The 18,438-nt window shown below is 39.2% G+C and overlaps 1 protein-coding gene across 1 annotated transcript in view; it reads left to right on the top strand.

Annotated features, from left to right (window-relative positions):
* The first annotated feature begins 2,037 nt into the window (after positions 1-2,037).
* The window catches only part of PLEKHH2 (pleckstrin homology, MyTH4 and FERM domain containing H2), a 146,959-nt gene continuing 130,558 nt past the window's right edge, over positions 2,038-18,438 (top strand). The window contains exons 1-2 of the mRNA XM_064364039.1: positions 2,038-2,104; positions 10,326-10,455. Of these exons, the coding sequence (XP_064220109.1) occupies positions 10,333-10,455 (123 nt within the window). The 5' untranslated portion in view covers positions 2,038-2,104; positions 10,326-10,332. The remainder of the gene's footprint in view (positions 2,105-10,325; positions 10,456-18,438) is intronic.

The raw sequence follows: 18,438 nt of genomic DNA on the forward strand, positions 1-18,438 counted from the left end.
TGCTGTGTTAAATTATGCAAGTTACTGAAACTCTGTTTGTTTAACTCCTGTGTGCTCTATAAAATAAGCCCAGTCCACTCTGCTTGTTTGCCAAAGCTGTTTGGAGACAATTTTTCATATGATATGCATCATCAGCTCCCACAGAAGGCAAAAGGAATTTGATGTGTGGGGGTAGTCCGGGATCCTATCCAAAATTAGTGCTCATCTGGAAGAAATATGGAAGCCTGATACTTGCTTACTGGCCTTTTAGTTGTATTCACTTATTGCTTTTCCTCTAAGGAAATTTGAAAATCTTTACCTATTTTGTGGTTTTTTTCTTTTCTTTTTTTTTTGAGACAGAGTCTTGCTCTGTCACCCAACCTGGAATGCAGTGGTGCCATCTCAGGTCACTGCAACCTCTGTCTCCCTGGCTCAAGTGATTGTCCTGTCTCAGCCTCCTGAATAGCTGGTATTACAGGTGTGTGCAACCATGTTCGGCCAATTTTTGCATTTTTAGTAGAGACGGGGTTTCGATACATTGACCAGGATGATCTCAAGTGATCTCCTGGCTTGGCTTCCCAAAGTGCTGGGATTACAGGTATGAGCCACTGCGACCATCCGTGTGTGTGTGTGTGTGTGTGTGTGTGTGTGTGTGTGTGTCTTATGTATAAGATGAGATAAAGCTTAAAAAAAAAGATTGCAGTAGAAAAAGTTTTCTGATACCCTCTATTGGACAACTGTGAACCAAAGAGAGTAATCTGTCTGACCTAGCTTTATGACTTGGGAAACGATTATCCATAACATTCAGAATTCTCTTTATTTTACCCTGAGACTGACCTCTCCAGACCCTACGTTGGGATGTAAAATTCAATTAGATTTAAATTTTCACTCATTTACTTACGCAATATGCTCTGTGCTGAGTGCTGAGGAGGATGCAAAAAAATAACTCAAAGAGATGTTAGGAGCTCTGCATAAGACAGAGGGAGCTAAGCCCTAAGAGAGGCGAAAACCTAGATGCTTAAGGAGCAGAAACCAGAGAAGACATTTCTGCTAGGTGGGGTGACAGATATAGTTACCTGGAGAAGAAGAAGAAGAAGATGATGATGATGATGATGATGATGATGATGATGATGATGATGATTTGAGACAGGATCTTGTTCTGTCGCCCAGACTCCAGTGCAGTGGTGTGATCACTGCTCCCTGCAGCCTCCATCTTGTGTTCGAGCAATCCTCTAGCCTCAGCGTCCAGAGTAGCTGAGACTGCAAGTGAGCGCCACTAGGCCTAGCTAATTTTTTTGTTGTTGTAGAGACAGGATTTCACCATGTTGCCAGGCTTGTCTCGAATTCCTGGCCTCAAGTGATCCACTTGCCTCCGCCTCCCAACATATTGGGATTACAGGCATGAGCCACACACACCCCTCCCCCGCCCCCGTGAGAAGATTATTCTAAGCTGTGTAGAACTTTTAAAAGTGGAGACAGGAAATAGCATGTAAACGCTCCCAGTGAACTTCCTTTGGGTGGTGAGGTGCACAGTAGTAGTCTCAGGTATGTGAAGGGAGCTATGAGAAATAAACCTGAAAAGATGGGATGGAGACCTTGAAAACTAGACTAGAGAATCTGTTCTTGATCATTTAAGCAAAAGGAAGCCAATGAAAGTCTTTGGCATACCGTACACCAAAACTGCTCTTAAGGAAATTAACCTGGCAGGAAGATGAAGGGTGGATTGGCAAGGGGAGAGATTTCGGGCTGGGAAACCAAGGGAGATAGCTGCAACAGTACAGGCAGAGGGAGTGAAATGGAAGTGACCGACGGCTGCAGCAGGCTCTGGAGTCTCGCAGTGGGGACGTTAGAGGTACCACTCAGGGACAGAGCTCCCTCCTGGGGCAGGGACTGGGAGGAGCCAAAGTTATGGCCACACCCCCAGTGACGCCGGGTGGTCGGCTGTAGCCTTCTATTGGCTACGCTGGCCGCCAGTCCGGGAGGAGGCGGTGCCCTTCCCCGCCCTCTCGGGGCTCGGCTTGAGGCGGGCGCGGGCTGGGAGCCCGTGGAGCCCGTGGAGCCCGGGGGCCAGGCGCGGCCGGGATATCGGGCGCTGTGGCCGGGGACCAGCTGCTGAGATAGGCAGGTGAGAAGGTCCGGGGCCGAGGGGTGACCCCAGCGTCTCCGCCACCCTGGGATCCCCGCCCCCTCGAGAGCGCGCCGTCCCGGGGGGCTCGCGGGGCGGAGGTTGAGGGTGCCGGGCGGAGCGGGCGAGCGAGGACGAGGGGGACCGAGCGGGCTGGCTCGGGACCCGTCGCTGCACCTCCCGCTGCAGCCCCGAGTCGGCCCCCAGGTCTAGGTGTCGCCGGGAGAGGTGAGCAGGGGGCGGTGGCAGACGGCCCCTCGCGCCCTTGGGCTCCCTTGACGTTCTGTTTGGAAACACCGGGCCCGGGCTTCTGGAGCGGCGCGAGCGGTCCTGGGGGCGCAGCGGGGCAACCTAGGGTACCCAAGCCGAGGGACCCGCGCTGCCAGGGATGCCGCGCTCGCCTTCGGCTTCGGCTTCAGCTTCGGGAGCTCCACTAGGATCTCCGGGGCGAAACTTTAAACTCAAAACTTTTAAGAGGCATTTTGTACACCTCGAGTTGCTGGTGCGTCAGAGCACCCTGAGGTGACCTACCCTGAAACCTCTGTCCCCGAAGTTAGTGGGGCACTTTTTAAAGGACAGCACTTTTTAGCCGTGGGTTTTGTTGTGCGAAACGCTGTGGAAATAGAAGTCGAACCATTTACTTTGGAAAAGCTCTCTGGTGGTGGGCTACCTGAGGGTCACTGCTTTCTTTGTGAAAATGCCAGTCTTGCAAGCCTGGCCCGCACAGCGGTGTGTCCCAGAGGAGTGTGCAGTGAGGAGCTCTGCTGTTCCGGGCAGTGCCACCGATGGGCAGACGTTGCCCAAGTGGGGCTAGGTGGTGGTCAGAAGGTTCCTTAAAAAAGGCATGCTTCAGTCTCGTCGAGAAACATCTTTTACACACACACACACACACGCACGCACGCACGCACACAATTACCTAGCCCAGTTAAGCTGTCCCTTGGTCAAAAGATTCCTTAAACAAGGCATGCTTCAGTCTCAGTCTCGTCGAGAAAGATCTTTTACAAACACATATACACATACACACGATTACTTAGCCCAGTAAAGATCTTTTACACACTCACTGACACACGCACACACGCACACGATTACCTAGCTGTGCCTTAGTCAGAAGATTCCTTAAACAAGGCATGCTTCAGTCTCAGTCTCGTCAAGAAAGATCTTTTACACACACATACACACACACACTATTAGCCCAGTAAAGATCTTTTACACACACACACACACACACACACACACACACACACACACGATTACCTAGCCCAGTTAAACTGTCCCTTAAGAGGCAAAAACTAAAGAATATCATAGAGGCTAATGCTGCGCTTCATCAGGGTAAGCCTAAGTAGAAGAATTCTTCATTTCTTTTTCTTTCCTTTTTGGGGTTTGGAAGAGAAACAGGAAGTCAGAGATTCAGAGAAAAGAGCATTCACTCCACAATTGTAAACAGTTTATCTTGTGTCAGTAAATATTTCCAAAAGTCACTGGTGGTATTTGGAACACCAAGACTTTTTCCTGTACCCTGAAGTGAAGATAGATTACTTTCAAATTCAGAATCTAGACATGATAGATTACTTTCAAATTCAGAATCTAGACATGATAGATTACTTTCAAATTCAGAATCTAGATGTGATAATTTATTTATTTAGCAGTCGGTTATTTTATATAGTTATATATACAGTCCCAGTGTTATATAGTTCTGTAACATTAGTGGTAGTGAAAAGGATGGTGGCTATTGTATAAAATTAGAATTTTTAACTACCCAAGATGGTGCACTAATACAACTTTTGCTTTATACTTGTTAACTAACTGCAGTTACTGAATCAAATGAGGGAATCAGGTGTCTAGATCTCAGTGCAGACCATCATCATACCAATTAACTGTTTTGATTTTTTTTATTATGGCCCTCAAATAGGGAATGTAGATGTTAAATGCTGATTTAATAATATTCTTAAGGCTTTGGTACTTCACAATAAAATATATAATTAGCATAACCAAATAAATAAGTATGTTTAACTTTGAATTAATTTATTGTGTCATTAACATAGCAAAGTACCTTCCAGGTAAGATATATGTATAATACTTTTCATATTTGAGGTTAACAGTTACCTCTTAATTTTTTGAACTAATCATGAAATTCTTGGCAGGGATAACCACAAATAATGGATCATTAAATTTGTAAATGTGGTCCTAGTATACATCCATTTAAACTGTGACTTTTTCTTTAGTCATTTATAAATATGTGATCTTTTTTTATTGAGATCTTAATATAAGACACAAACTATAAGATTTATCCTTTTAAAGTATACAGTTCACTGGGTTTTGGTATATTCACAAGGTTGTGTAGCCATCACCAATATCTAATTCTAGAATATTTTCATCACCCCAGAAAGCAACCACATATCCATTTTAGTCAGTCTCTACTACCTTCTCCTCCACAGCCCTTGGCCTACTTTCTGTCCTTTGAATTTGCCTATTATGGACATTTCATATAAATAGATTCATACAATATGTGGCCTTTTGTGTCTGGAATCTTTCACTTAGCATGTTTTCAAGACTCAAGCATGGCTATATTAGTACTGTATTCCTTTTTTATGGCTGAATAATATTCCATTGTATGGATATACCACATTTTTTTTTTTTGAGACAGAGTCTCACTCTGTTGCCCAGGCTGGAGTTCAGAGGTGCAATCTCAGCTCACTGCAACCTCTGCCTCCTAGGTTCAAGTGATTCTCCTGTCTCAGCCTCCCTAGTAGCTGGGATACAGCTCCGTACCACCACATCCAGCTAATTTTTGTATTTTCAGTGGAGACAGGTTTTGCCACGTTGGCCAGGCTTGTCTCAAACTCCTGACCTCAGGTGATCCTCCCGCCTCAGCCTCCCAAAGTGCTGGAATTACAGGCATGAGCCACTGCACCCTGCTGGATCTACCATATTTTATTCATTCATCTGATGGTGGACACAGGCTGTTTCTACTCTTTGGCTATTATGAATACTGATGCTCTGAACATTTATATACAAGTTTCAGTGTGGACATGTATTTCACTCTTGGCATATGACCCTATTCCTTGGCATATGACCCAGCAACTCTAATGCCAAGTATAAAGTTACCAATACTTTGTATTGGTATACCAAATATAAAGTTACTCCAATAACTTGATAACTTTATATTTACACTTTTTTGTTTTTTGAGACAGGGTCTCACTCTGTAACCCAGGCTGGAGTACAATGCATGATCATAGCTCACTGCTCAAGTGATCCTCTTACCCAGGCCTCCGGAGCAGCTGGGACCACAGATAAGCTCCCTGACGCCCAGCTAATTTTTAAATATTTTGATAGAGATGAGATCTTGCTATGTTGCATAGTCTGGTCCTGAACTCCTGAGCTCAATAAATTGTCCCAGGGCCGGGTGCGGTGGCTCACGCCTGTAATCCCAGCACTTTGGGAGGCCGAGGCGGGTGGATCACGAGGTCAAGAGATCGAGATCATCCTGGTCAACATGGTGAAACCTCGTCTCTACTAAAAATACAAAAAATTAGCTGGGCATGGTGGCGCATGCCTGTAATCCCAGCTACTCAGGAGGCTGAGGCAGGAGAATTGCCTGAACCCAGGAGGCGGAGGTTGCGGTGAGCCAAGATCGCACCATTGCACTCCAGCCTGGGTAACAAGAGCAAAACTTCGTCTCAAAAAATAAATAAATAAATAAAATAAAATAAATTGTCCCACCTCAACCTCGCAAACTGTTGGGATTATAGGTGTGAGCCACCATGCTGGCCTGTTTAAACTTTTGAGGAACTGTAAAACTGTTTACAAAGCAACTGTAAAATTTTTACATTCTCACCAACAATGTATGAGGGTCCCAATTTCTCTACATCCTCATCAACACTTGTTGTTAGATGTCTTTTTCATTAGAACATCCTATTTGATGTGAAGTGGAATGTTGTTGTGACTTTGATTTGCATTTTCCCTTATAGGAAATAATGTGCTTTTTGGCCATTTGTATATCTTCTTTGGAGAAATGTCTATTCAGATACTTTGCCCAATTTTATTTATTTATTTTAAATTTATTATTATTATTATTATTATTATTATTATTAGAGATGGGGTCTCCCTCTGTTGCCCAGGCTGGAGTGCAATGGTATGAACATGGTTTACTGCAGCCTCAACCTCCTGGGCTCAAGTGCTGTTTCTGCCTCAGCTCCCCAGTAGCAGGGACTATAGGCATGCACCACCATGCCTGGCTAATTTGTGTGTGTGTGTGTGTGTGTGTGTGTGTGTGTGTGTGTGTGTATTTTTATAAAAACAGTGTTTTGCAACATTGCCCAGGCTGGTCTCAAACTCCTGAGCTCAGGCCATCTACCTGCCTCAGCCTCCCAAAGTGCTGGGATTACAGGCATAAGCCACCTAGCCTAGGCCTTTGCCCACTTTTTAATTGGGTTATCTTTTTTAATCGTTGAATCCTAAGAGTCCTTTATATATTCTAAACACAAATCCCTGAGATACATGATTTGCAACTATTTTTCCCATTCTGTGGATTATCTTTGTACTTTCTTGACAATGTCCTTTGAAGCACAAAAATTTAAAAATTTTTATGAAGTCCAATTTATCTATTTTTAATTCCTTGTGCTTTAGGTGTAATATCTAAGTATCTGTTGCCTAATCCAAGGTCATGAAGATTTATACCTGTTTTCTTCTAAGACTTTAAGAGTAAGTTTGTCCACCCTGTGGCCTGCAGGCCACATGAGGCCCAGGATGGCTTTGAATGTGGCCCAACACAAATTTGTAAAGCATTATGAGTTTTTTTTTTTTTTTTTGCAATTTTCTTTTTTTTAGCTCATCATCTACAGTTAGTGTTAGTGTATTTTACGTGTGGCCCAAGACACTTCTTCTTCTAATGTGGCCCAGGGAAGCCAAAAGATTGGACACCTGGTTTAGAGCTTTGGCTTGTACCTGTAAGTTTGTGATCCATTTTGTGTTATTGTGTGTATATGGTATGAGGTGTGGGTCCACATTCATTCTTTTGCATATGGATATTCAGTTGTCCCAGCATCCTTTGTTGAAAATATTATTCTTTCCCCAACTGAATGATCTTATCACTCTTGCCAAAAATCAATGTGAGGCTTTTTTTCTGGACTTAACTTTATTCTGTTTATCTATATATCTATCTTTATGCAAGTACCACACTGTGTAATCAAGCTACTGTATAACTTTGTAGTAAGTTTAAAAATCATAACATGTGAGTTCTCCAACTTTTAATATTGTTATGTCTATTCTTCAACCCTTGAATTTCCAGGTGAATTTTGATCAACTTGTCAATTTCTGCAAAAAATACAGTTGAAATTTTGATAGAGATTGCATTGTGCATAGAGCCTTTGCAAGTATTGCCATCTTCACAATATTAAGTCTTCCAATCCATGAATATGCAATTTCTTCCATTTATTTAGGTATTCTTTAATTTCTTTCAGTGATGTTTTGTAGTTTTCAGAGTACACATCTTATGCTTCTGTTAAATTCATTCCTAAATATTTTTTTTGATGCTATTGTAAATGGAATATTTTCTCAATTTCATTTTTGGATTTTTCCTTGCCAGTGTATAGAAAAACAACTGATTTTTGAATGTTTATCTGGTTTCCTGAGACCTTGCTAAACTCTATAGTTTTAATTTTTTTTTTGTGGATTCCTTAGAATTTTCTATGTACATGATCATGTCATCTGTAAGCAGAGATAGTTTTATTTCTTCCTGTCCAATCTAGATGCTTTTACATTTTATTGTCTTGCCTTGGCTATTACAATGTTGAATAGAAGTGGTGAGAAAAAGAAATCTTTGTCTTGTTCTTGATTTCAGGGAGAAAACTGTCAGTCATTTACCAGTAAGTGTGATGTTAGCTGTGGGCTTTTGTAGATGTCCTCTCTCAGGATGAGGAAGTTCCCATCTATTTCTAGTTTGTTGAATGTTTTTTTATCATGAAAGGATGTTGGATTTTGTTGAATGTTTTTTTCTATGTCTATTGAAATGATCATGTGGTTTTTGTCCTTTATTTTATTCAGGTGATGCATTACAGCGATTGATTTACATTTGTTGAAAAATATGTACTCTTCATGTTATTTTTAAAACTGTAGAACATAAGCAAGTTATTTTACATGCAGAGCAGAAATTAACCAATATTAATCTATTGATCAATGGGTAAATAGACTCCTCTTATTACTTAAGCTAGAAGAGTATCCCTACATTTCTGTGCCGTGATATGATAATTCAAGACTTAAAGATGCCTCTTTCAGGATTACTTTTCATTTTCTAATATTGCATCCATATTTTCTCTTCCTGTTCACTCTAAAGCTAATAAGGAGAAAAATGAAATAGCCTCAGAACTGAGAACATGTTTGTGGTTGGCAAACTGCATTATCTACTCCTAAATCATTGCTAGTAAATGCCAATGTGAATCATTAATAGTAAATGCTAATACGGGTAATGGAAAACATTACTAATAAGGTTAATTTCCTTAGGAAAAACCTCAGAAAACAATGAGGTGAGGATTCTATAAAAACAAAGAAATGAAAGGAAAATGATTTCCAGCTCTACACTAATACGTTTCCTTTAAATTAAGGCTAGAAGTTAGGGACATCTGCAGGCATTAAGATGGTTGGGATGCTCTTAATAAATGTTGTAGTCCTTTAAGAACTATTCTGCTGCCTGGGCATGGTGGCTCACACCTGTAATCCCAGCACTTGGGAGGCTGAGGGAGGTGGATCACCTGAGGTCAGGAGTTCGAGACCACCCTAGCCAACATGGCGAAACCCCAACTCTACTACGAATAACAAAAATTAGCTGGACGCGGTGGCAGGCACCTATAATCCCAGTGACTTGGGAGGCTGAAGCAGGAGAATTGCTTTAACCCAGGAGGCGAAGATTGCAGTGAGCCAAGATCACACCACTGTACTCCAGCCTGGGCAACAAGAGTGAAACTCCATCTCAAAAAAAAAAAAAAAAGATTCTGCTTACATTTATTTCTAATGTATTGAATGATATTGTCAGTGTTAATGAGAAAATTAAGTAAAAAACAATCTTTATACTAGGAAAATAATCTTTTAGTGGGTTTTTAGCAGCATAAAGTTTTAAAAAACTGGTATAGGATTAGGGAGGGTGCTATATTACACTAAATACTGGGAAAATCCATGGGGTTATATTTTTAGAAAACAAAAGAATAGAATAGTATACTTCAACTGCAGTTCCATCCCAGGGTTCTGAGAGTTTTGCTGTCACAGTTCTTCTTAACTGAGCCGTTCCATTCCTAATATAAACTTCAAAGCAGGGCAGTTCATAGCAAGGACAATTTAGAAATACGTTATTAGGCTGCTTATTAAAAATAGCCTGATAAAATATTACTAAACATTTAAAACTACTTTTATGAATCTCAAAGCCAGAAACCATCATGCTTCCAAAATCAAGTAACACTTCAGAATTTCAAAACCAATTCCCTTGCCTCTTGTCCTGCCACTTATAGTGCTTCTCCCTGCAATTAATCTCCTCTGAAAGGAAAGTTAATATGGAAAAATCTGATTCCAGATTTACTTCATATAGCTAATTCCAAATTGCATGTTTATATGCTTTCTCTTACACCAAATAAAAATTATGCAAACTTGTCAGGATCACAACAACTTACCCTCAAATATGCCAAAAGACCTCTGACTTGAAAGACTTAACCTGGACCTGGCCAAATTTAGAGTGGTGATAAGGAATCATTGTAGTAAAAATCTAAACCATAATCATAGCAATTGAATCAAATTGTAATACTTCCTTAAATTTCAGAGTATGGTAAAATTATGAGCTGAGAGATTCAAACAGTCTTATCTGTTGGGCAGAGCTAAAAATGATAACACTCTGTGTTTGTGTTGTGCTTTTATACTGTCGGCTGTTCTACTAGAAACAGCAGTATTTCATTTATTCCTCGCTACACACAAGGAATAATCATTTGTTGTTGACATGCCCCTTTTTCTGGATTGGGTAAACTCAGACATAGAAAGGTTAAGTAGCACAGTTGGGCTCCAGCCTTAGTCTCCTATCCCCCACTAAGTTCTTTCCATAAGCTCTCACCAGTTCTGGAATTTGTCTTAGAATTTAAAACTTGTACATGGATCTAGTTAGACAGTGATTAGAATGTGTACATTGGATAATTTAACAAAATTTCCTGAATATTAATTGTGTTGTGCTGTTTGAATTTTTTTAAAGAATAAATATGGCAGAGCTTTCTGAGCCAGAGGGACCAGTAGATTGGAAAGAACGATGCGTAGCTCTGGAGTCCCAGCTCATGAAATTTAGAGTTCAAGCCAGCAAGATACGAGAGCTTTTAGCAGAGAAGGTAAGCTTTCTCCCTAAGCTTTGTTATTAAGTGTCAGCTGTTTAGGGCCTGTTTGGTTTATATTAAATAATCTCAGTACTTTGGGGGTTTAGCTTTATACAAATAATGAATATGACTTAATTTTTGTCAGATGTTTGAAGCTATATTTGGCATATTCTTTTGCCAGTGTTAGGGTAGTTTGGACTTTAAGACAAAAAAAAATTATTTGCAAATGCTAGTGGAATATGTGAGAATTGCATATGTTTGATGAATGTAGAGTTCATCCATTCCAGAGAGAAAGCTATAATTTATTTGATTTTATTAGAGGAATGTGACAGCTTTGATCTACTAAATGTTTATGAAAATCATATTAAAAGGATGATAGAAGAACATTTTCTATTGATAGTGAAATGTGTTTATACCATGTTTGAAAGATTCATCTACTTAGGAATCTGTATTGACTAAGTATATATTGCTAAATTCTCACCTGGGCTAGAATTGAGTTTAACATAATTATATGCTTTTCTAATAATGTAATTAGAATTTCATTTGTATTACAGAAATTTTTTACAAGTATGTATATAAACCAATAGATTGGTTCATTCATTCATTCAGCAAATATTCTTTGAGGGCTAATTATGTGTTAGACACTATTCTTAATACTACAGTTACATATGTGAACAAGACAACCTATGTTCCTGTTTCCAAGGAACTTAGATTCTAGACCTGTGCTGTTTAGTACAGTAGCCACTAGCCACGTGTGGAGGTTGAACACTTCAAATAAGTCTAGTTCAAATTGAGATGTGTTGCAAAAGTAAAATAAATACTGGATTTCAAAGTTTTAGCATAAAAGAATGTAAAATATCTCAGCAATAATTTTTATATTAATTATATGTTGAAATGATATTTTAGATATTCGGTTAAATAGGCAATATTAAAATTAATTTTACCTACTTCTTTTTACTTTTTGAATGTGTATATTAGAAAATTTAAAAGTATACCTGTGGCTCATATTATATGTCTATTGGACAGCGCTGTCAGGATTAATGGATGAATGATTTTAGTGATTATTCAGAACTGATCAGAAGAAGTTACAGGTGGTTTCTGAAACTCTAGTCTGGGTAATCCTTTTGGGATAGAGACTGGTACATATATCATATCTCCAAAAAAGGTCTTAAATCTTCCTTTCATTGCTAGCCAAGAATCTTTTAGTGCAAAATTATGTTAACCAAATTCAGTGAAACATCATTCAGTCTAAACTTTCATGTATATCATATCAAACTTTTGTGTTTTAACGTCTTTGAGGTGGAAGACTAAAGTTACCTAACTCACTTTGAGTCAAGGATGACCCAGTAATCAATCAATCAATCCTGTATGTTAGTGTGCTTTATTTATTGATATTAGAACAAAATTATAAAAAGTATAGCTTATAAAATCCCAGTGTGAGTATCTCCAAGTTGGAGAAGTTTTTTCTAACATAACTTAATGACTCAATCTTTTTTTTTTTTTTTTTTTGAGAAGGAGTCTTGCTCTGTCACCAGGCTGGAATGCAGTGGCATGATCTTGCGATTTAGGCTTACTGCAACCTCCAACTCCCTGGTTCAAGCGATTCTCCTGCCTTAGCTCCCTGAGTAGCTGGGACTACAGGGACACACTACCACGCCTAGCTAATTTTTGTATTTTCAGTAGAGACAGGGTTTTAACATGTTGGCCAGGGTGGTCTTGGTCTCCTGACCTCGTGATCTGCCTGCCTTGACCTCCCAAGGTGCTGGGCTTACAGACGTGAGCCACCAATGCCTGGCCTACTCATCTTTTATCTTTTGCTGTTCTCTCCATGAAAATCATTTTCCATGTTGTACTATGATTTATCTGGTATTTTCCACAAACACAACTGCCTCATACAATGATTTTTATCAATATCCACCAATTATGTCCTTGTTACTAAACCTCATGGACACTTCCTAGTTGTTGCCTAAGCCTCTCAACAGTTGACACTGTTGACCACAGAATCTCTCTCAAAATTTTCCTGATTTTCTTGACTTCTGTACTCACTTGGCTTCCTTATGGACTAAATAGAAGGTATACTTACTTGGGTTTCAATTAGTTAACCTTTAAATTCTAAATTTTATGGCAACATTTCTTCTGTTCTTTAGAAAGTATGTTGCAGCAAGTTTTTCAATGAGTGCCCATTTAAAAAATAATAAAAGTGTTGTTTTCTCCAGTAATTTCTCTATTAGTAAAATAGCTTTTTTATTATTAATTTTTATGCTATTAGATTAAATGTTTTTTTGTCAGTGAATGAGCAAAAATAGGAATATTATTTCAGAATTGCTGTTCTAGTTGTGGTTTCTTTACTTTTTTCTTTTTTTTTTTTTTTGGTCTGTGTTTTCTATCTGTGACATAAATTCTTTGGCAGATCTAAGAGATGGAATTATTGTGATGTGTTTTACACACTGGAAAGTAGATAAATGTGCCAAGTTACTCATGGCTTTGCAGTAAATATATTCAACACAAAAATATGAATAAGGGTTTTCATAGTATTTTTGGTTATATTCCATTATGAAATATTTTTCTCAGGTTTAAAAATTTCTTTTGGTCTTCATCCATGTTTTAATGAAAATACCTAATATTTATTGATTTATTATGTATATGATAATCACTGTATAGGCATGGTTTATTTAATTCTTATAACAACTTGTGAAGTAATATATTTTATTGATTAGGAAACTGATGCCTACCATGCCAAAAAGTCTTCTAAGTGCTTTAAATATATAACTTTTAAATCCTTATAACTATCCTATGAGGTAGCTACTAATATTATCCACATTTACAGAGGAGGAAACTTAGGCCTAGCAAAGTTATTTAACTTGACTGCGTTCACACCAAAAAGTGAAGTAATGGAGCCAAGATTCAAACCCAGGCATTCTGCCTTTAAAGCCTGAATGCTTCGCCATAGCCCTATATGGCCTTTCTAATTTTCACCTTCCTTGCCTTCTCTGATATATCTAGCCACTCATCCATTCTGTCATCTATTCAGCCATGCAACATAAAAATCCACTTCTGCTTGGGGGGTAAGTCCCTGTGTGTGTTAGTGTGTATGTATGTATGTAATAATAACAATTTATATAACATTACGTATTTTTCAAAGCAAATGCTATAGCATCGCTTCTAAGTGCCAACTCAAGTCAAATGTTGCATTCCAGAGACTGGTCTGGTCCTATCCACCTCTTCGGTTTTGTGTTAGGACCAGTCAGCCCCAGGGCTTCTCCCTAAGAGTGCTCTGTACCTTCCCCCTAAATGGATGCAGGCCCAAGGATCAAGATTCTTGAACGAATACTAATTTGGTTCTTCAGCTGTTTGCCAGGAATTGTGGCCAACTTCTCTTTCCTGCAACAGTTCTAGTTCTTAGTTCCATTTTATTGGTTCTGGCTATAGGAACCTGACTATAAGGGCCAAATATGGTTCCTAAGTCTTTACTACAACCATTAACTAATTTAAACCCTGAAGAAACCCAATGAGGTGATTGTTATTATCCCCAACCTAGAGAATTAACATTAAGGCTAAGAGTAATTAAGTGGCATGCCCAATATCACACAGCTAACAAAAAGCAGACCTGCTGTTAGACTGTAGATCTTTCAGTCTTGTGATGCAGGTAATAGAGTGCCTGGCACATGGAAGTTACTCATTATTATTTTTTTGTGTCTTTCCGAATGGACACACTGGCTAAGTGAACAGGGAGGTGACCTAAATATAGTGTGTGTGTGTGTGTGTGTGTGTGTGAGAGAGAGAGAGAGAGAGAGAGAGAGAGAGTCTCATTCTGTCACTCAGACTGGAGTGCAGTGGCGCAATCTCAGCTCACTGCAACCTCCACCTCCTGGATTCAAGTGATTTTCCCATCTCAGCCTCCCAAGTAGCTGGGATTACAGGCACAGGCCACCACACCTGGATAATTTTGTAGTTTTGGTAGATGGGGTTTTGCCATGTTGGGGAGGCTGGTCTTGAACTCCTGACCTCAAGTGATTCCCCCCCCACCTTGGCCTCCCAAAATGCTGGGATTACAGGTGTGAGCCACCGTGCCTGGCCTTAAATGTAATTACATATTGATAGCAGATGTATTTCTGAATTTTTTAAGGAAAAATATGTGAGATGATCTAGAGTATTTTTATAATTAGAGATGAATTTCAATTATATATACCCTATTTTTTTTGGAGATGAAGTTGGATAATACATGGGATCTTTTAGAAAAATTGTTTTGCACCTATTTTTTTTCATCACAGTTTCCAAGTAACTTAGAATATTGAAGCTTGTGAAGAAAAAGGCCTTATTGAAGTCCTGGGCAAGTGCTGCTGTAAGTGGGAGAGGTCTTTAGAGGAATTTAAGGAATGGTGTTGGAAATATCCCTAGTATGCCAAATATAAACTCTTCAGGGAAGCTGAGATTTAAGTAGTTTTCCTACTTTACAGTATTACTAGTTAGTTTTCTGAGTCAGGGAGGGAAAAGGGAAAGTTCCTTTGCAAGTTGAAGTGAAATGTTATTTCCTATGAGTTAGATTTTCAGTGAAAAGGAAAGGGAGAAAAATATGAAGAATTTTCCCTTTGGACATCAGCATGGCTCGCGTAACCTCACGCTGCCTTTACCTGATGCGGCATTGCCATCTGGAATTTCCTGCCACTTGGCATTTCTTTTGTGAATATGATCCGCTTGAAGCAGCCTTGAATTGCCTCATAGGAATAAGAAGTCCTTGGACAGCATAGCATATGCTTTTACCCAACAATCAAGTACAATATAATGTTAACCTATTCAAATTATACATTCCCTCAGTTACTCTATTGGCTTGCCTAATATTTCACAGCGCCTAATGGAAATTCTACATATACGAACAAAGGGACTATATGGGATAACTTAAATGTCACTTTTTTGGTTACTGGCTGATGATATTATTTATTATAACAACATAAAATAATGTTTGGTGGTAGAATCCTTCATGGGGTCTGTGGGGGACATGTGGTAGGGAACTGCTGTCCATATCAGTGGGTATGAAGGTCCCATAGGATTCCACCTAAATTAACCAATCCATTAGACAAATTTATTGTATGTGATTCCTTTAACAATGAGAGGCTTTATAAGTATACAGGCTCAGTAGCAACTTTCCCTCTGCCACTTGCCGCTAAGTTCACTTTGGCTACAGAGGATACTTCTGTAGTAGTAAGTTAAGCACTAGGCTTAGAATTTGCTGCTTCATTTTGTTATTATATAATTGGCCTGTTCATAAAATACTTATTTTTGCCCAAAGCCTGATATGAGGCAATAGATCATTTCAGATTTCTTTCTTTCTTTCTTTCTTTCTTTTTTGAGATGGAGTTTCGCTCTGTCACCCAGACTGGAGTGTAGTGGTACCCTCTGACCCCGGGTTCAAGTGATCCTCCTGCTTCAGCCTCCCGAGTGGCTGGGACTACAGGCATGTACCACTATGCCCAGCTAATTTCTGCATTTTTAGTAGAGATGGGGTTTCACCATGTTGGCCAGGCTGGTCTCAAACTCCCGACCTTAAGTGATCTGCCCACCTCGACCTCCCAAAGTGCTGGGATTACAGGTGTGAGCCACGGTACTCAGCCTCATTTTGGGTTTCTTTTACTGACTTAATATGGACTGGCTATGGAATTGACTCAAGGTTTACATTATAGTCTATATTGTGAAAGTAAAAACTTACATGAATATTTTCTACATTGCTTTTTTGAGTATTTTGCAAAGTTATTGTCCAGCTTGAATGATTGTATTAATAAAAACAAATAATCACTCAAAAGCAAAGCATTACCTTTTTTTTCTTTTTTTTTTTAATTTTGAGATGAAGTCTTCCTTTGTTGTCCAAGCTGGAGTGCAGTGGTGTGATCTTGGCTCACTGGGAACTCTGCCTCCTGGGTTAAAGTGATTCTCCTGCCTCAGCCTCCCGAGTAGCTGGAACTACAGGCATACGCCACCTTGCCTGGCTAATTTTTGTATTTTTAGTAGAGACGGGGTTTCACTATGTTGGCCAGGCTGATCTCGATCTCTTGACCTCATGATCCACCTGCCTCAGCCTCCCAAAGGGTTGGGATTATAGGTGTGAGCCACTGCGCCTGGCCAGCATTACTTTTCATATTACTCTTATATTTAAACTGGTTTTAAAATATTTTAAGTTTTATTGACTGTATCTAATGTATATGTACATTAATGCAATATGAAGTTCAGAATTTATGATTTGTAATACAGACTGTGAAAATGTAGTCTTTACCTTTTATCAAAATTTATCCCCACCTCATAATTTTTTGGAAAGAATTAAAGTCTTTCCATTCATTCATTCATTCATTTTTTTTTCCATTCATTTGTTCAGCAAACATTGAGTTTCTGTTATGTGTATGCATTATGCCTGTCTCAACCATTATTGTATAAATAAATTATACATCCAACATCTGGAGAGACAGCATTTAGCTTTTTCCTATCCAGTGGTAGAATTCTGTTAGAATCTCAAATTTCAAATTTAGCCTGTCTTGGTTATATTTATCCCTCTGTGTCTTTCTGTGGTAGATTCCCTGATAACATGTAACTTAGCATTGTTTCTATTATGCTTTTAAGTTACAGAGAAAAGATTCCTAGGCTGAAAGAGGAGCAAACAAAGGACAGAAATCAAGACAAATGCTTTTCAGCTAAGATTTTTTTGGGGGAAGGACTCTGATTTTCATATAGTTCTATATAACTATGCACTGTGTGTGTCTGGCTTATAAATTCTGTAGTGCCTGTGGTTCAACTTAAAGGACATTAGGGAATCAAAACATGAAGACTGAAATCCCAGCCATGTACAAGGCATATTCGTTCTGAACTTCAATTTTCTAATCTCTGAAATGAGAATAACAATTTCTGTCTCATAGCATAGCTGTGAAATAATGTATTTGAAAGTTCCCGGTTCCTAAACATGGATTTGAATTTTTAAAAAGTTATCTTCTGTTCCCTGAATTATCTTTCTTTCTTCTAGGATGATTTTCCTGTTTTTATGTTTGTAATTACTTTTCAGGTTGCAAACTTTTCTCAAATGTCTGATGATTTTTAGTTGTCTATTTATATCTAAGAATAGGACACCTGCAAAGTAAACTGACATTATGTATAAATGGTTAGTTGTTGGTTAGCAGTCAACCTTTTCTTTAGGGTAAGTGGTTTGGAGAGTATCTGTTGGGCGGTAAACTCATAGATACCACAGCTATTGGACTAGTGCCCTCCAATTCATTTATTCAATTTTGTAATAGAAGAACTTCTCAATTTTTTAGCAGGAAGTAAATGCTTAGCTGCTGGACATTTGCAGGTGGGGATAAAAGAAAAGGTTTCTAGCAATTTGTTGACCCTAAGGGCCACAAATTTTCCATTAATACTGTTTTCAGTCTGACATATCACTCCGCCTCTAGGTCTTCACAGGGCTCTGCAGGGCATTTGGCCCTCAGGAGGAGGAGCTCAAGACTTATTCTCCAAGCCTTATTCTAGGCAATGCTATCCAGCACTCTGCTACACTAAAAATAGGTGAATTAATTGACTATATGCATATTTAATGGTAAACTGGTCCTTCACCCCCAACCTTCTTTTTCCCACTTTGCTCCTGAAATGCTAGCAGCCACCCTTTATTTTACAGGAGGAGATAGAAGTCTCTAGGGACTCTTATGAGTCCAGGAGGAAAGAAATAGTTATGCTAACATCAGTAGTTCTCCAACAGGGAGCCCAGCCAGAACACCCAAGGTTAGGTTTCCTGGTCAACAAACTCCATGTATGTGTTCTAGTCAGCTTTTTAGTCCTTCACCCTTAAACCTAAGTAATACATCATGGGTGACCAGACATCTGAAGAAAGCTTCTAACACGAAAGATAGGGAACAATCAGAGAAAACCTGCATTGCCTATTCAAGGAAAAGTAAGCAAAACAAAGTGAGCAAAACTCTATCATTTAATATTCTCAGAGAGAAAGGAAAGGATAATGCATCCATGAAA

The sequence above is a fragment of the Aotus nancymaae genome, unplaced genomic scaffold, assembly GCF_030222135.1.
Source record: "Aotus nancymaae isolate 86718 unplaced genomic scaffold, 86718_ANA_hifiasm-v0.15.2.pri h1tg000057l, whole genome shotgun sequence".
Taxonomy (NCBI): Eukaryota; Metazoa; Chordata; class Mammalia; order Primates; family Aotidae; genus Aotus; species Aotus nancymaae.